Genomic DNA, 20,286 nt, shown 5'->3' on the forward strand with positions numbered 1-20,286 from the left:
AGGGGCCGATTCGGGAACAATCTTGAGATGGGGTCGAGCCTCGGGCAAATCTAAAAATAATAATAATAAAAAACGAAGTCAGGAAAAATTCAGAAGATACATGAAGATACATTTTCTGTTACCTGTGACGGCCGAGTCTAGACCTGCGAGATGAAGACGCTCCGGCTGTAAGAGCACCTTCCAGGACCTATCTGCCGGATCCAACGTCCTCAATTTGCAGCTTCTTCGGAATATCTGCCAGACACAAGCCCGTCAGACTCAGATTATTAAAAAAATAAAGAAGGGCAAGAGAGAAGACCCAAGTCACCTGCTCTCTGGAACGCCCGAAGAACACGAGCCTCGCAGGACCTGGACTCAGCCGTCTCCCAGCAACCACAGGCCCAAAATCAACGTTCTCTCCAATGTTTGTTGGAAGTGGAAGGGTCAGTTATCAGAGAGCTGCCTCTGCCCCGCCAAGCAGTGAAGACATAAAAGCCGGGGTAGTTCGGGTTCACGTGCACTTGGTATAAGTGGAGAAATTCTTCGACTGTTAGCGGTGACTGTTTCATCTCAGCCCACAACACCGCACACTCGAATAAGTTCCTCCACCCATTCCGAACTATTTGCCTTGGGGCATTCTGAATACGAGATAAAACTCCCCGGATGATGGCCTGAAGGGGCAGACGCAAGCCGCATTGCATCGAGACTTGGTAGATCGCAACCGCCCCAGCAGGAGGATGATCCGGCAAGTCATTCGGACGGGGGAGATAAGTGATAACCGATTCGAGGATGTGATACCCGATTCGGATTCTGTCTAAATCCGCCTCAGTCAAAACTGAAGGAACCGGGCCGCTTAGATCATCCCCCGATCCTTCTCCTTTAGACTCGGCGTGTGCCGACTCATCAATAGGAACCGGCCCAGAGGTTCCCTCGGCAATCAATATTTCCTCTTCCTCCTCCTCTTCTTCCTCCATGCCCCTTGGAAGATTAGGCCTTCCCGGGCGGGTTATTGAAGACGACCCACCACGAGAAGGATCAACGGAAGCAGAGCGCTCCGCCAGAGCTTCAGTGACCCTCTCAGAAAGAAAAGCAGCGTTCGCATCAACTGCTATCTCTGTCAGTAAGGAAGGCGATTCCGCAACATTCTAAAAACGTTGCGCTTCGCCTTCATCTCCAGAAACTCCCTCCTGGGGACTTCGAGAACCTCTAGCCGCCATTATCACTAAATAAAGAGGAAGGGGAGACTCACCGGAGGGAGGAAGGAAAACGGAAATGGCGAAAGGAGCCGCTGACAGTTAAGAAAGAGGAAAGGAAGAAGACGAAAGATCGGAAAAGCTCTAAAGGAAATGCAAAGCGGGAATGGCAGTAGAAGTTCGAAATGCGGGACCCCCACCATTTTATAAGATTGCCATGTGGCGGAAGCAAATAATGGGGAAATGATTCGGCGCCTGCATCGACTCCCCCACTCGACACGTGGCGCACGTCGACTGATGACAATAATGCCCTTGCTACGTGTCCAACCCTCATTGGCGGGGTGAGCGATTTGACGGCTGTCGGCGCATGCGATGTCAGAAACTGAACCGTCTCCTGTCAAAGGCGACACAGAATGCATTAAATGACTACTTATTGTCTCGGACTAAGTTATGAACCGACTCAAAACTCGCTACTCTTAAGTGTCATATGAAACACACGGAGTAAGGGGGCTTACTGTTGGGGACAAAAGATACATAGTTCGGAGACTCGGACTTAATGCCTCGGGTCGCCAAAGGATGTGTCAGATCCGAGGCATGGTTCACTAAACCGAGACAGAAGTTAAGTCGGTTCGGACGACACATCAGCAATCCGGGCATGCATCGGGCCGATCTTCTTATCAGATCGGCCAGCGCAAGATAAAGTCTCATCCCGAATATCTTGGGATAAGATCCCCGACCCTGAAGCTCACGGGATCGGATGAAGACTGAAGATGGGCTCGATCCTATCTCCGTAATACCAGGAGAGGATCCCGCACACGATATCAGGAGAAGAATCCTCGTACGATTAAATGCTTCAGCAGCTATAAAAGAAGAACCTCCATCGTCTTGTGAGGTAAGGCAAAAATTCTTTCTCAAAACCCCTCAATACATTTAGACCCAGAATCCAGGCCTGACTTTGGCATCGGAGGGTCCCCTGCTCAAGCCAGGGTTTCCTTTGTCCTCTTTCCGCGCAGGTATACGAAGGTGTAAGAGGACGAACCAGATTTTTGCATCAATAGACCCCACATGAGATGATTTTATCCACGGGATTCCTGTTTCAACTTCTTCGTACAGTATAACCCACTTGATTATTTAATCCGACATCTATGGGTGGTAGATGTTCTACACAACGTGGGCACTTAAGTCCATAATCTCACCCAATATGGGACTAAAATTCATAATTTTAAAGTAATTTTTTCATTGTAGACATTTTTTTTGTATACTTGAACAAAACTTATCTTGTTAATTTAGATCTCTATCCTTATAGATAATCAATAAAAATAAAAATACTCCTATTTTTTAGCTGTTTTTATCTAAAAAGTATGAATATTTTTATCCAAAACCCTGTTTCCATACCTGAAAAATATACTTTGATAACATAAATTATCGGCCGTTAAAAAAAATGCATAAAAAGAAAGCGTCTACAATACTAATTTTTGCTAATTTTATTGTTGAAATATAATACATTTCATTGACAATAACTCGCACATTAAGGTCCCGATTATTTAGTTAGCCCAATTTTGATCTTAGATCAAACACAAGGTGGTGCACTTGATGGACTATATGGACCTCGTGCAAATGAGGACCTTTGGCCTACTTTATCAAAGTTCAATAGTTGATGAAGGCAGTTGTTTTTATCATGGAAACATAATGATGGTTAAAAATACTTTTAAACTATACATATACGTTAAATAAAAATGTTCTAAAATATATTTAGAATTATTCTTTATATATATAGAGAGAGAGAGAGAAAAGGACTAACCTGATGGTTGGATTAGGCAAGCGAGCTAGGATAGTTATCATTGGCCTTGGGCTGTCTCAAGCCTAGACAAAGCCAAGATTTAGGATAGTTATCATTGGCCTTGGGCTGTCTCAAGCATAGACAAAGCCAAGATTTCAAGCCCAACTCACCCCTCTGCCTAATTTGATGGGTAGCCAAGGCTAACCCATTGCCACCTTTGGTATCAATTCACCGCGTCCCACACGTTGTTATGTAGTTGCGTCACACCCCATTGGCACCTAAAATTTGTGAAAAATAGGTATATTTCAAATTTATTTTTATATATATTTATTTATATATATATATATATATATATATATATATATATATATATTTCAAATTTATTTTTATATATATTTATTTATTTTTATTTTTTTGCTTGCATTTGAGAGCTTTGGATTTAGGGATTTGTAGGTTGATGAAATCCGAACTACTTCAAATTTAGTTTTTTGGTGTATTTTGAATTTTCAACGAATTGGTGAAATTTTAGTGTAATATAGGAAGAATGTCTTTTTTTTTTTTGCTTTTTTTTGTAAGGATAAGAGAGTCACAATTGTAACAAAAGTGCATCTAGTGTATTAATTCATTAGACACATGGCACGCAAATGATGGTTCAAAATAATCCAATTTTCATCTACAATATTAAAAGCACATTAACAGAATGATCTTAACCATTTGAATGTTGGGCATCTAAACATACAGTAAGAAAACGTAAGTAAGTCACTTGTTCGCGATCCTTGCATAAATAGGCCGCCCAAGGTTCAAAATTTTCTCTTAAATGCTCATGGTTGAAATGAGAAGGATTAAATGCTCATGACTGACATTTTCTCGAAGGCCAATGAAATTTTGGATCACAATCATTTTTATGTTTTCCCTCATTTAGGTTAGAGTCCTTATGAACAGGTTAGATGGCCTAAAATATCACAAGTGTGCACTAAGAAGGTTTCACAGTGTGTGATATATTTGAGCTTTGGATTTGTTTTGTGCTTGGGTTCATATCTTTAAAATGATACAGCGAAAGAAATATAACAAGTGAATATAGCACATACACCATGGAGGGCCTCACAGAGCTTAAGGTCTAGAAGACTAGAGGTGTACATCGAACCGGTAGAACCGTGGAACCGGACTGAAATAGATCCAACGGTCCAGTTCTGGACTGCACCGGTTCCGGCTCTGGTTCCAAATTTTCAATAGCTGTTGGATATGATTTGGTTCCTGTTTAAGGCCATGTAGAACTGAACTGAACCGTTAATCCAAACTGTGGCTCAAACCATGGATCCAAACCATTTTTTTTTTGTCCTATACATTACTAATCAGACTATTTTTTTAGCTCTAAATTCCTTCAATATTGGAAGGTTGCAGCCAATAATCAGTCCCATTGTTGAAGCTGATATTGCAAGGGTGCAGCCACTAGTATTAAGATTGTTTTTTGGGGTGAGATTGCTATGATTTATCCTCCTTTGTTCCTTCATTTCATGACTACGGTTCAATGATCCAAACCCTTTAAATGATGGGGTTCACAACTGATTATATAACCCCAAAAGGAGAAACAATCAGAATATCCCAACCTTTTATTATCTAGTTAAATTTCCTTTGAATATGAATTGTCTCCTTTTATGGATATATCTAAAACTTTTCAGGGATCATTTGACAACATGGATTTGAAATTTAATTCAAAACTATAAATCCTAGATTTTTAAACATGGACGTACAGTGAATATAAATGCATTTCATACCAACTAAGGTGGATTTTTAAAAGCCCAGAACCGTGTAACCGATCCGGAATTGAACTGTTTTTCACGGTTCGATTCTAGGGTGCTAACAGTCCAGTTCCGGTTCTGAAAATTGTAGAACCGTTAGGCACGGTTTGGTTTCAATTTCATCCCAGAATTGGACTGAACCGACCTGTGTGCACCCCTATAAGAGACAGGGTTTAGGTGCTAGGGCTCCCAACGGTCCACACTATTCATATATCTCGTAATATTATTTTAGTGTATGAGTTAAAAAAATAAAATAAATACAAAGCTTAATTGAACCACACATATGGGATTGAATGCTGTTGATATTTGTGTTTTTTATTTTGGCCATCCAAATCTATGTGACCTTTTGAAAAGTAAGGTTAAGATGTTAAATAAATAGGACGATAGGCCCTAAGAAAGTTTCAACAGTAGTGCCGTTATTAGGGCTGCATCCTGTGGTGTGGTGTACTTGAGCCTTGGATATGCCTCATTTTAAAATCTTTAATCTAAAATGATATGACAGAATGAATGGACGGTCCGGATAAACCCGTAAATATCACGGTGGGCCACTCATAACCCCGGCCTGCGCCGAGCTCTTGACAGACGGGGTAGTACCCAATCCGCGTCCGTCCCCAGTAATCCATGTTCGATATCAACAGAGTAGCCTGATGGAAAACTTCGGTCTCTCACACACGTCTCAGATTAACACGTGTGCCCGCCGGACGAGAAGCAGAGCGTCTCTCTATCGATTTTCCTGTTTTAGGGTTTAGGGTTTCAGCTCTTCCGGATTCAAGCTCTTTCTCCTTCCCAAAAATGGGAAAGAGAGTGAAAACGAAGGCGAAGGTGGAAGAAGAAGAGATGGAAAAATCCACGTCGTTAAGATATCTGAGCAGCGACGAAGACGAGGCAAACGAGGATCTGAGCCTCGAGATCGTCGAGAGGGCGAAGAGGAGAAGGGGCGAGGATTCGGTGGAATTCGAGCAGACTATTTCTCGATCGGCCTCGGGTGTCGTTACCGTGGCTCTGTCGCGTTTGGATGGAGTTGAAATCGCCGCGGGCGGAGGAGAGGTGAAGAAGAAGGAGAAAGTGAAGAAGAAGAAGAAGAGGAAGAAGGAGATTGAAGAAGAGGAAGATGTAAGAAGTTATTTCCCCTTTTATATCTATTTTTGGAAATTTTCAACCTTTTCTGATTGGATTTCTTCATGTTGGTTGCTTTGATTCGGATACTCTTCTTCTTCTTGGAATTGAAGTACCCTGTGCGAAAATACAAATTGTGGATTAGAAAAATAGAAGTGAAGAAACAGGGTATTTAAGTGGATTATTTTCTCCATTTAAAGTTTGAAACTTTCCTTCTAAATTCAAGAAAATTTTCTTCACATTGATTTTTTCTAATTGAAAGATGGTTAGATCATAGCTTAAAAACCTGAAAACTCAGCTTGACTTGATGTTTGGTCCGGTCGGGTTGACTCGAAGACTCGACCCTGCTTGATTCAATATTTAATAGTCTATAAAATAAGAAAAATACGAATAGAAATAGATCTTTAACAACATTTTAATAATATAGGTAATATAAAGTAGTAAAAATACAAAACCGTTAACAAACCATCACTTGGTTTGCTGGTTATGTTCGTCTGTGCGAGAAGTCACGGCCCGTCACCATTTACATTTTATTAATTCTCACACTGTGACTCAATGTCTGACTTGGTTTGAGTGCCCGTGAATTGTGTCAACATGACGAGTTGTGAGTAAAACCCAGGACCGAGTTTCCCAGTTCTTGGTTTGACTTGGATGTGTGGACTTGGATGAGTGTTGAGTCAACTCTGGGTTTTGAGTCAGTTTGCTAGCTTGAGTTGACCTGGATGAGTTTCAAGCCAAGTCAGCGAGTTTTAGAACATGGGTTTGACTACAATGTACATCTGCCAGGGAGTGCTTGATTCAGGCAGTTCAATCATGATACATTTGGAGTGCCCATCCAGATCTTGAAAGAAATCGTGGGCTTTGTTGTGTCAGCGGCAAATAGCCTGAAATCACATTGATTGGGGTGATCCTCAACCATCAAGGTTGGTGGCCATCAGATGGCTAGCTGAAAAGAAAATGGTTGACTTCCAAATTCAACGGGCAGGATAAAATGGTTATTGTTCATGCCGGTAATATGCCGGTATGTGAGAGCAAGTGCTACAGGTTTTAAGAGGGATGGTGTATGGTACTATGGTTAAATATCAAGCACTTTCATTAAAAAGCAAATATGTTGAGGAACAGTGGAATTACATGTGTCAAAGGAGATGGTGGGGCCACTGTTTTTGCCTCCTGAGATAAACTTGGTTGGCTGCAAGGATGGAAAAGCTCCTCAACAGACTTAAACAATAAAGAAGAGACAAACTGGCTATTGCTTACAACCTGTAGGTTGAATGAGTGATTTAAATATCGGTATTGATGCATGTATCACACCCTTGGGATACAAAAACATATCGGTATTGCATGGGAAATATCGCATGTATCATGAAATGTATTGCTTTTTTAGGAAGACATTGGGAAATTGATTGAAATTTTCTTCGAAATTTTAGGGGATGCTGAAATCCCATTATAATGCATATATTTACTTATTAGTGTCAAGAAAATAACTATACAGGTCCATACCATGTAAGCAACTGATAAAGTATTGAAACATATAGAAAATTAAATCTAATTATTTACCAGCCTTGTTAATTGGGTACTTGAGAGTCCTATCCCACTGCTTATCAATGATTTCCTGCACCCATTTATACACTCTTGGGGCTTTTGCCTTGATGGCGTATTTCATGTGCCACATGGACTCGTATATGAACGCATCAACGGATGTCTCGTTATCCACCATCCTTAGGACTTGTAAATGGGCTCCGGAATGCCCGCCACATTATGTATGCGGTCCAAAAAAGTGTTGCTCATGATAATCCCTTCAATCGTTGTCATTAAAACACTGCCGCTCTAATTCTAATTGGCATATTCTTTAGAATTAAATAGGTCTTTGACTCTATGCTTGTGTTTCAGGAGGCTTTGTAAGGCAATGAAATTAGTGGTGACCTATGTCACTTTAGGCAGTAATATATTGGCATGACACCTTGCACGCATCTCGGCTAATAGTCAGGTGTGATTGTAGATGAAATTTGTAATTGCCTGAGCATCAAGAATCACACTGTTAACTGTTGGCCTGTCTTTTATTGCCTCAAGCATTAAATCAATGCAATTGGTTGCGCATGGGGTCCAGCGTAGGACGTACCTCTTCATCTACTCCTTCCCATCTTCAAATGCTCTCCCAGTGCCGTAACGAATTGCACTACATTCTTCCTCCACACCTCCTTTTTTTTTTTTTGAAAGATAACCAAACTTTATTAAAACCCTCCAGAAGCGAGAAAGAGCAACAAAAAAAGAAGAGAAACATTAAAACTCCGTACCTTCTTTATTAGCCCATTTATGTATTTTGCTGTCTTAATGTTATTGGAGGCATCAGTTGAGCTTTAGAAATATGGACCTCTTTCTATAGTAGACCATGAAATTTTTAATGAACAACTTCATCGGCCTCGTCCATTCATTGCACATCAGCATGACCTCATAAGTTTCCCATGGTGGTTTCAATTCGTCGATATAACATTGCATCTCAACAGCCTCATCATAGAGGTATGCCTCCATAATCTCATGTGGTGTAGCCATGTAGGTGACACCACACCCTCACCCTCACCTCCACATTGCACTTCGGCAATCACATTCTTTAAGTGCAGGCTCTTAGTTGCCTTAACTGGCACGTGATTGTATATGAAAAAACTCGCCACAAAATTTCCAACCCTCTTTCTTGCATCCCCTATAAATTGCGGATTTGAAGGTAAATTTGGCATCCACACTCCACTACTGCGATGTGTATCTAGCCCCCAACCTCCCGTCCTACCACTATCATCTACATGCTCTCAGTTGTCTTAGCTCGCATGTGGTTATATATGAAAAACCTGGCCACAAATTTTCTAACCTTCTTTCTCACATCCCCTATACTTCAAAGGCCCTGCTTGGTTGCTTTCACTTATGCTTGCAGGGAATCTATTTTTGTAGCTGATGAGCTAGCGAAAATGGGAGCTGATCTCCTTTGCCTTGTTGTTGGAGATTTCCTCCCCTTCTGTAATCTCTCTCTTCTTTTTTTTTTTTTTTGGTGCTTTTTTCAACAATATTATTCCAGTGTTAGAAGAAGGAGATGTTTTTCATGTGAAATATATCAACGGCTACAGCAATAATTCAAATTATTTAACTCTGTTCTGACTGCTTTAAATTCTTAACGTTACTTTCGAAACTTCTAGGCCTTTTCTTTTATCCTTTTTCGAGCCCTTATTTTCATAGGGCATGCTTAGATGGTGCATAGATGGCAGGTTGCTTTTTTAATCAAATTGCATGCATCGACATTTCAATTCGTAGCTGAAATGTTGAGAATCACTATTTGCGGCCAACCTGAATGTTGGAATTCATGATTTGAAGCAGAAAAAGTGAAAAAAAAAATTGAAGAAATCCTGCACCATCCAGTTATTATTTTATCAGTGTTGAATGCAGCACGGAAGGTACAAGTCTCCCTTTCTACTGGAATTTCAGCCTGGCTCACTCTTAGAAAACATCCGCACACACAATATTGTTTCAGATGTTAAAGAAGATCCCTTTCTCCATGCAACTGTTGGGAATTTGATAAAAGGACAGAGAATCAAATGCTGTAACTTTTGTACAAGCAAGCCAGTTGCTGTAAATAAAATTGCAATTATGAAAAGATTAATATAGTTACTTGTTCTTTCGGAGCTTACTTTTGTTTTGAGTTCTTATTTTTTCTTTTGTTAATTCATTATAGTGCATTCATCAAAAAATAAAATAAAATCATTGTAATGGAATGAAAAGGGAAATATTTGGATATTGACTAAGTTCTTGGGATGAACACTTCAAACCTTTCTCTTTCCCTCAGGTTGATGTCGTAAAGGCAGAACAATGTTTAGTAACACCCAGTGATGTGGATGCAGAAGCAATTAGAATATTCGACAATGATATAATGGAAGAAGAGAGCTTCGTGAGAGTTGAAGATGTGGACTTGGAAGCTATTGGAATATTGGATAATTTTGTAAAAGCAGAAGAACCTCTGGAAACCATTGCAGCTGAAAGATCAGATAATGTTGTGCTACGGAAGCTTCTTGTAAGTCAAACTGTTTCCATTTCAATTGCAAATTTTGAAAAACTGAAATAACAATTAATAAGGGCTTATTTTTGTACCTGTTTCTTCTGTTTTGCTTTTCAGCGTGGACCTCGGTATTTTGACCCACCTGATAGCCGGTTGGAAACATGCTATAATTGTGGCGAGGAAGGTCATATTGTGGCAAATTGTACAGAGGAGAAGCGGAAGAAGCCGTGCTTTGTCTGTGGAAAGTTCGGGCATGGTGCCAGGCAATGCACACAGGTAGCTATTCATTTTGTTTCTGTCTCTAATACTGAGAAAAAAGACCCAGTACTTTGGAAATTACAAGTGAAAAACCCTTCTACATGTTAAGTTCAAAATTTTGAACATTTGCCATATCCATAATGTTTGTAAAGAGGAACTGAAATATGGATGAAAATATCTCAATATTTTTAAAAACCACGAGTGTGTGCTGTGAGCAGTGCCATTTTTTTGGAAAATTGTAGGGTGATGATGCCATAAAAAGTGTTAAACTCATTTCGCAACCAACTTTAGGGTTTGATTTGAACTGTCATTCTTTTGATGGTGGGTTTTACTTGTCTGCAATGAATCAAAGTCTGATGGAAATATTGATGCAGCTGCTATAACAGTGTTTTTGTTGCTTTGACTTGCATGCTTGCTTGAGGTTTTAAAATGGCGAGTTACATCATACATTTATATTATATATAGAGTCCAAGTGGCGTCGGTATCACCATCTATTCCAAAAGATATTAGATTTTCAGCTGGAGGGTCTGCTTCTCTTTGTTTCTTCTTAAAACCCTTGGTATTTGTAGAATTTTTTTGTAAAACTCCAAATATCTTGTTAGATGGGGTTCAACATACCCCTTCTCTTTCTTTCTTTCTTTCTTTCTTTTCTTCTTCTTCTTTTTTTCTTTTCTTTTCTTTTTGTTATTCGAGATCACACTTCTAGCAAGCATTATCTGAAGTCTGAACAGTTCTCAGCATGGAAGGCAGTTAGGGAAACTATTTTATTAAGTGTACTTCTAGTTACTTGTATCTTTTAAGGGAAAATTATAGTCAAACACCTATATTTATGTTACAATTACAGTTATGCACCTATTAATAATTTAATTACACCTATAGCCTAAGAATTTTATAACACTTCATGGATTTGGTCAAAGATTTGACGAAGATGATTTATTTATTTGACGAAATACCTTTATGAAGACCTAACTTCTTTCGTTTAACCTTGCCTAAGTCCTTTATGAATATATTTCTGTTCAGAGTGTCTTCCTGAATTAACAATTAATATCCGGCACACATTCCAGCATGCACACATATGCAAGAGCTGATCACATGTTCCTTTGTAATCATTCCATGGACGATAAGTCAAGCTGATCCATTCAGGAGTGCCAATTTGTATGTTGCATATGGGCCATTGGTTGTACTTGCTATCCATCCATTTTCAGATACAAGTGCAGCCCACCTGATAAGTAGACTGGTAATATTTTTGGTACAGGACATGCACAGAGTATAATATGAGATATGTATGTCTTGAATCTCGCACATGTGCCATGTCGTCAACTACTTTGCCAAACCTCCTGTCAGTTCACACAAGCATGTGCACTCATGATTCCTGAGTGTGCAGTGCGTGCAAGTGCCGGTCCAAAGTTTACTGGGCAGAACCATGTACATGTAAGGAAAATATCATTCCAAACAGATGAACCCCTTTGCATATTACGCATGCCTGGAAACCATCCCCTTTCTGATGATCCATGTTTCTCTGTATACCTTTCTCTGCAATGCGTTCGATTCTTCCCCAAATCTCCACCGCCATTTACAGAAAAATGCCCACATTTTTGCACACCCAATACCATGACTCCCTTACCTAGTTGGTTTTTCGAATAGTTTCCAATTTATGAGCTGGTATTTTTACCTTCCTCAGTTGCTTCCCGCAGGAAATTCCTTTGGAGACGCTCTATCTTTTGAGCAATCACTGTGAGGATTACATCGAGAGAAAGTAATGAGTTGGTTTTTTTTTTTCTTTTTGCCTTCCTCAGTTGCTTCCCACAGGAAATTCCTTTGGAGACGCTCTATCTTTTGAGCAGTCACTGTGGGGATTTTGAGCATTGAGAGAAAGTAAATTGGTATATTGATGGTGCAGCCTTTATGAGTGTAATTCTACCTCTGAATGATAGGTATCTCCCTTTCCACCTGGATAGTTTCTTCTTTACCCTTTCAATGATAGGATTCCAGAAGGATGTTATGTTCTGTTTACCTCCCAATGGGCGACCTGGATATGTGCATGTAAATTTTACCCACTTGCATCCCAATCTTTTTGCCAGCTTTCTTACTATTTCCTTATCTACTGCCCTCAGCCATCAACACTGTTCTTGAGGTTCACACGAAGATCTGATACTGCATCAAACCATCATAGTATGCTTTTTAGATTCCTTGCTCCAGCGACACCTTGCATAAAAGAAGTATCATTTGCTAATTGAAGATGTGATATCTCTAATTCCGATTCTCTTTCTTCAAATCCTTTTACCCTTCTATTTTTGCTGGTCTTACCATGATGAGGCTTAAAACCTCAGCCACCACTGAGATAAGATGGGATACAAGGGATCCCCCTGTCCTATGCCTCTACAACTCATAAAGAACCTGGCCAGCAATCCATTTATCAGGGTTGAGAATGAAGCAGTAGAGACACATTCTGATATCCACCCAATCCACTTTTTGCCAAAATCCATTCTTCTTAGGTTGTAAGCCATGAAATCCCAATCTATGTGATCATATGCCCTTTGTGTTTACGCAGTGAAGAAACAGTGAACCACCTCCTTTTGCTATGTCCTTTTGCCAGAGAAGTTTGGTTCAGGTTCCTGTTGTCTTTCAGGGTGGACTGTGTTTTCCCCAATTCAGTGATTGAGCTCCAAATTCACTGGCATGGTGGTCGAGTAGGTAATCTGGGCCGTAGGGTGTGGAGGCTGTCGCTTATCGCAGGATTATGGAGCATCTGGATTGAAGGAAGCAACAGATGCTTCAATGACACTTACAGGGATGCGAAGTCGGTTTTTGGAATGGCGCCATTGGGGCGGTCTCTTATCTCGGTTGGGCGGCTATGTCCAATAAGCTTAGAGTGTGTAATCTTTCAAGTTTGGACTGGTCGTCCTTGTAATTCTCTTTTGTATTCTCTTGCGACTTGCCACCTTTCTAATAAAATCTCAGTTATCCTTTTCCATGTCTATTTTACTTAGAATTCCTGCCTCCCTGCTTTTGATTCTCGAGTCAGTGTGTTCATTTGCAACTAAGATGCCATCCAAGATTTGTCTTTCCTTTATGAACATGCCATCCAAGACTTGTCTTTCCTTTATGAACGTGCCTTGGTATGGAGATATCACCTATGTTAAAACATTCCCCATTCTATGGAAAGAACTTCAGCCAGAATCTTATGGCATCCTCCCACCAAACTGCTTGGCGTAAAATCTCTGATTTTTGTTGTCCTCCACCATTGGAATCTGTTTGATAAAGGTCATATTTAGGCCCTTGCTTAACTTGGATCTTTGGTGGATGATGTAGGACGACCTAATCCAACCTTAAATGAGCATGGTATATGAAAGGGGCAGATTTATGCAATCTTAAAAAACAAATAAAATATCAGCCTTATACATCATAAAATAAGAAAGAAATAAGGTTAATATAGTATTGATTATGGCCATCCATCACAAACATGAAGTATTGAATCTTAAAATTTGAGTTTAGTTGTATCCGGCGAAAGATAGAACTTTTGTCTTGTAATAAGTCCGTCTAACGATCCAAGTGGATTTTCTAATTCAGAAAAATAGGAATTTCCTTGATTGAGAATTCTGAAAAATTCAGAAAAGAATTGGTGGCTCTTCAAATTAAGATTTGGGTGATGGGTTTTATGTGGGGATGAAAATCTTTTGAGATCTAATGATTTAAATAAAAAGAAACAAGATTTGGCTTCTAGATCTAAAGATTCTAGGAGAAAAGGAAGAGAATGGGGTTAAAGAAAAGAGTACCTTGAGAAAAGAGAGAAGGAGAAAGAAGTAGAGGATGAGAAATCATTTACCTAGGCTTCACGCCCTCTTCCAATCACTGGAAGTCGAAGATGAAATTGTCAGAAGCAAAAAGCTCACCTTTTCTTTTTCATAAACATAACATAACATGCTATAGGTTTAGAGCAACCCTTATAAATTCGTAATTACATGAAATTACCAAAATACCCTGACTAAAAAAAAGTTTCAAAAAAAAGAAATTCGCACAAAATTGTGCGCAAACTGTCTTAAAACTTAAATAAATCAAATGTTCATAGACTAAATGCAAATTTAAGATGCCGGATGGGCCCTGATGATAGCGCCGTGAAGGTGATGTAATGAAGGTGGGCCGTGACGATCCAACGGTCCGATCACACCATCCTTGCGATCCAACGGTCCAAATGTCTCCTCTAAGCAACTTAAACATGTCACGAACACATGTGTAAGGTCTTCAATCTCTAGAGACCCGACCTGTATTCGTCATCCAACCACATTGACACGGGTAATGCACGCCTCCTGCGTTGATATACTTTGAATGGCCTGGTGTCCGCATTAACTCCCCTCGGCTGAGAAGATCTCGACTCCCGCCAGATAAAACTCTTGTGCTTTTCTAACAAATCTGGATCTAGTCGCTGCAACTTTGCTTTCGTCAACCATGTACAGTTGGATGATGGTCTGTTCTTCCACTTCACTAATTACACATGTATTCCTTCCCGAGTGGAAACAATTTGCTCATCCACAATTCCTTCAATTTCTTCTATTTTCTTAGGTATAGTAGGCATAGGTGGTGTAGGTTGGGAAGAAAATTCAGAAATTGGCTAATGGTTTGTAACAAAATTAGGGTCTATGGGATGGCTTGAACAAGGCATTAGATCCTTCACATTGAATGTTGAACTAATCTCCATGCGAGATGGAAGATCTATCACATACGCATTGGACCCATTCTTTTTCAGAATCTTAAATGGTCTAGCACTGCATGCTTGTAACTTCTTAACGGTACCTTGTGGGAACTGTTCTGGCCTCATCCTAACCATTACATAATCACCCTCATTAAATTCTTGAATTCTACGATGTAAGTCAGCTGAGATTTTGTATTGTTCATTACTAGCATTTATCCACCTCCTAATCTCTGCATGCAACTCATGAATGTGATGGGAAAATGCATCGGCTGACTCTGAGGTCCTCTGGGTGACTGACATAGGTAACAGATCTATGGGTAGTTTAGGTTTATAACCACTAACAATCTCGAATGGACTCATACCCGCAGACCTATTAACTGAACTGTTATATGCAAACTCGGCTACTGGTAGGACTAAGTCCCAAGTCTTAATGTGTTCACCCACCAAACATCGTAATAGATTTCCGAGACTTCGATCTACAACCTCAGTTTGACCATCAGTTTGAGGATGGTAGGCAGACGAGAACTGGAGTCTCGTACCTATCATATGACATAATGTCTTCCAAAAATAACTAGTAAACCGGACATCCCTGTCAGACACTATGGTCTTAGGCAAACCATGTAATCGAACTATCCCCTCAAAGAAAATCTTAACTATGTTGGACGCATCTGAGGTTTTAGAGCAGGGGAGAAAGTGGGCCATTTTTGAGAAACGGTCCACGACCACAAAAATGGAATTGTGCTTTTTAATTGTCTTGGGAAGTCCAAGCACGAAATCCATACCGATGTCTTGCCACGGTGCGTATGGCACTGGCAATGGCGTGTACAATTCAGTATTCTGCCTTTTCTGTTTTGCCAGTTGACATGTTCGACATTGTCCTAAAATTTTGGCTACGTCTCACTTGAGACTTGGCCAATAAAATCGATCCTCTACTAGGGCGATAGTCTTATCTCGACCAAAATGGCCAACAATACCTCTAGCATGAAGCTCCCAAACAAGGAAATCCCGAAGGGAAGTGCGGGGAATACAAAGTTGGTCTCCTTTGAAAAGGAAACCATCTTTCAGCACGAACTCACCCGAACTATGCTGGGCACCTAAGAGTGACACGTATGTTCCCCCAAAATCTGGACACATGGGATACTCGTCTTTCAATTGCTCAAACCCGACAACTTCTACACTCAAGGAGTTGAGCAATGTCACTCTCCTACTAAGGGCATCGACTAGTTTGTTCTCGATCCCGGTTTTATGTTTCAGGACAAATGAATATTCCTGAAGAAACGCTGGCCACTTGGCATGCCTTGGGTTAAGCTTCTTTTGGGAATTCAAATACCTCAACGCCTTGTGATTAGAAAACAAGACAAATTCTTGCGGCAAAAGATAATGACGCCAATGACGTAGCGATTGCACTGCCGCATAAAATTCTTTGTTATAGGTGGAATACTTTTGTTTTGCTTTATTTAGTTTCTCACTGAAATAGGCAACTGGATGACTCTCTTGGCTTAGTACTCCTATACCAACGCATGAAGCATCATACGCTACTTCAAAGACTTTAGAAAATCTGGAAGATGCATGACAGGAGCATCTATCATCTTGCCCTTAATATCTTTAAATGCCTTAGCTGTGGCCTTAGACCATATAACTTTCCCTTTTTAATGCAATCAGTAATGGGAGCCATAATAGTGTTAAACCCTCGAATGAACCGACGATAAAATGTGGTTAAGCCATGAAAGCTTCTCACTTCATGTATGTTCCGTGGTTCAGGCCAGTCAACTATGGCCTTGACTTTTTCTGGATCTGCTCGCATCCCTACAGACGACACTATGAACCCTAAGAAGACAACCCTATCAGACAGGAACGAACATTTCTTAAGGTTCGCACATAACCTCTCTGCCCTCAGGACACTACAGACCTGCCTCAAGTGGTCGAGATGCAGCTCTTTAGTGGTACTATATATGATTATGTCATCAAAATAAACTACTAAGAACTTTCCCATAAAGGGTATCAAAACCTGGGTCGTCACATGTATAAAAGTACTGGGTGCATTAGTCAAGCCAAAAGGCATGACCAACTACTCGTACAACCCATCCTTCGTCTTCAAGGCTGTCTTCCACTCATCTCTAGGGTGTATGCGTATCTGGTGATACCTGCTCTTGAGGTCTATCTTGGAAAAAATGGTGGATCTGGCCATCATGTCTAACATATCATCAAGCCTCGGTATCGGAAACCGATACTTGATCGCGATCTTATTAATGGCCCTACTGTCCACACACATTCGCCCCGTACCATCTTTCTTAGGCGTTAATAGCGCTAGTACGGCACATGGACTCATGCTCTTACGGATGAAACCTTTTTGCAGGAGCTCATTTACTTGTCTATGCAACTCTGCATGCTCTACAAGATTCATCCTGTAATGAGGAAGGTTTGGTAAAGAAGACCTCAGGATGAGATCAATGGCATACTGAATGTCCCGCATGGGTGGAAGCTCATTCGGTAAATCCTCAGGGAATACATCACTGTACTCCTCAAGAATTGGAGTCACCTCAGGGGGTAACTCTACATGAACCTCGGGTGTAACTTCCCTAGCCATTAGGGCGTACACCGTCGAATCATCCTCTGTCTCTTTCTCAAATTCTTTTGCATTTATGATATGTAGAGACTTCGGAATAGATTTCCTCACATCCTTCCTTGACTCACTCGTTTTTACATCCCTAGCCTCATCCGTGTGGCTCTTGGGTGGCAACGGATTAATCTTGATTTTCTTGCCCTCATGCGTGAATGTACACACGTTCGAGCGACCAAAAATCGTGACATCTTTATCGTATAACCACTGCTTCCCTAGAATGATGTGACCTACATCCATAGGTAAAACATCACACCACAACATGTCTTAATATGAATCGATTTGGATGGGGATTAAACACTGCTGGGACACAGGCATAGAAGACTTGTCAACCCAAGAAACCTTGTAGGGTTGAGAGTGAGGAATGAGCTTCAAACCCAAACGAGTGACTGTGCTAGCTGAGACCACGTTGGTGCAACTACCACTATTTACGATGACTTTGCAATTTTTGTCACTGCTTTTGATAAGCGTGTAGAAAATTATGCTTCTGCTCCAATCATCACTCTCTTTAGCCTGTGCTAAAGCACATCTAACTATAGCTTGTGGTGCAGTCTCTAGTTCTTCTTCTTCATAATCACTAGCACCTATCTCTGGGTGATATTCCTCAACTTCATAATCACCCATGTCATCCGCATTTTCATTTGACTCGTCTATGACTAAGGCTCTCCCGCGAGTCTTTGCAATGCACTGGTATGTGAAATAACCTGTACCTCCCCACTCATAACATCTCAAATGACTACCATTGCCAGGATTGGCACCAAGGACACCTTTTCCCTTATCATCCTTAGGCTTAGGCGGTGCACTAGCCTGCGCCCTAGGCTGACTTCCAATGTTAGGTTTGGTTCCCTGAAAACCAGATCTAACAGTAGAGTCTCGAGACTTAAAGCGCTTCGTGACAGGAGACTTTAGGTAAAGCTCTAAATCCTATACAACTTGGTAAGCCTGATTCAAGTCACCCACTGCATGGGTCATAAGCTCACGCTGTAGATCCATGCGAAGACCCACCTTAAAACGCGCCAGCGTCACTAAGGGATCCTCCTGAATATCACACCGCATCATATACTACTCAAATTTTGCGATGTAATCTGCAACCGACATAGATCCTTGGCGTAGTGCTTGTCATTGATCTAGGAGCTTTTGATGGTAAGAGAGAGGAAGATATTTTTCCTTTAATAACTCCTTCATCTCTACCCAATGCGCGACTGGGACACCTCCTGATCTCCCGATCTTACGCTCTGTATTTGTCCAAAATAATTTAGCTTGACCTACAAGTTTCATCTTTGCAAACCGCACTTGTCTGTTCTCAGACATCTTATACTATTCAAAATAATGGTCCATGTCCGCTAACCAATCAAGGAATGCTTTTGGGTCAAGACGCCCATCAAAACTAGGAGCATCTACTTTAACACTCTTTAAGACTCTCTCATCGACATCATAATGGTCTTGATACTCGACAGTGGGCTGCGGATTTCGCGCCCCTCCACGTCCTACCCCTCGGCCACGTGCTCCACGACCTCTACCACGATTTCCTACTCGTTCCTTAACTACTCTCCCTACGTGACTGTTCATCCCCGCCAATGTCGGAGATTTCTCTTAGGGACGCTTCTATCTGATCCATACGGGTATTCGTGTTCCTAGATTGTGCCTTAATGGTGACCAAACGTTGGTTGATCTTGTTCATCATCTCGGTCAACTGTTCCATATTGAAAATCGGGTGTAGACCAAATCCTCTACCAGTCCGAGTGGGCATACACAATAAGACTCAACTTAGGTTTCCTAAAACACGACTCTAAGAGATTGTTTTGACACAAGACTATAGACACCGATGATCCGAACCTTTAGAATGATGCAAATGTGGAAAAATTCAGATCTAGACTTTTTTCTTTTTTTTTTTTCGTGTGCAAATCTGAAAATTTCAGATCTAGACTCTATATGCGATGCATGAAACCCTGGAAAAAAAATAATAAATAAAAATCTAGACTCTTGATAACGCGATCTAAGACGACCCAATGCAAGGACCTAAGCTTTGATACCAAAAATTGATGTAGGACGACCTAATCCAACCTTAAATGAGCATGGTATATGAAAGGGGCAGATTTATGCAATCTTAAAAAACAAATAAAATATCAGCCTTATACATTATAAAATAAGAAAGAAATAAGGTTAATATAGTATTGATTATGGCTATCCATCACAAACATGAAGTATTGAATCTTAAAATCTGAGTTTAGTTGGATCCGACGAAAGATAAAACTTTCGTCTTGCAATAGGTCCGTTTAACGATCCAAGTGGATTTTCTAATCCAGAAAAATAGGAATTTCTTGGATTGGGAAATCTGGAAAATTCAGAAAAGAATTGGTGGTTCTTCAAATTTAGATTTGGGTGATGGGTTTTATGTGGTGATGAAAATCTTTTGAGATCTAATGATTTAGATAAAAAGAAACAAGATTTGGCTTATAGATCTAAAGATTCTAGGAAAAAAAGGAAGAGAATGGGGTTAAAGAAAAGAGTACCTTGAGAAAAGAGAGAATGAGAAAGAAGTAGAGGATGAGAAATCGTTTACCTGGGCCTTACGCCCTCTCCCAATCACTGGACGTCGAAGATGAAATTGTCAGAAGCAAAAAGCTCACTTTTTTCCTTTTCATGAACATAATATAACATGCTATAGGTTTAGGGCAACCCTTATAAATTCGTAATTATATGAAATTACCAAAATACCCTTACTAAAAAAAGTTTTTAAAAAAGAAATTCGCACAAAATTGTGCGCAAACTGTCTCAAAACTTAAATAAATCAAATGTTCATAGACTAAATGCA

The 20,286-nt window shown here is 40.4% G+C and overlaps 1 protein-coding gene across 3 annotated transcripts in view; it reads left to right on the forward strand.

Moving 5' to 3' along the window:
* The first annotated feature begins 5,334 nt into the window (after window positions 1-5,334).
* The window catches only part of LOC131249171 (uncharacterized), a 34,509-nt gene continuing 19,557 nt past the window's right edge, over window positions 5,335-20,286 (forward strand). For all 3 annotated transcript variants that reach the window (XM_058249782.1, XM_058249781.1, XM_058249780.1), the window contains exons 1-3: window positions 5,335-5,864; window positions 9,694-9,918; window positions 10,021-10,179. In XM_058249782.1, the coding sequence (XP_058105765.1) occupies window positions 5,544-5,864; window positions 9,694-9,918; window positions 10,021-10,179 (705 nt within the window). In that variant the 5' untranslated portion in view covers window positions 5,335-5,543. The remainder of the gene's footprint in view (window positions 5,865-9,693; window positions 9,919-10,020; window positions 10,180-20,286) is intronic.

Source organism: Magnolia sinica, chromosome 6, assembly GCF_029962835.1.
Source record: "Magnolia sinica isolate HGM2019 chromosome 6, MsV1, whole genome shotgun sequence".
Classification (NCBI taxonomy): Eukaryota; Viridiplantae; Streptophyta; class Magnoliopsida; order Magnoliales; family Magnoliaceae; genus Magnolia; species Magnolia sinica.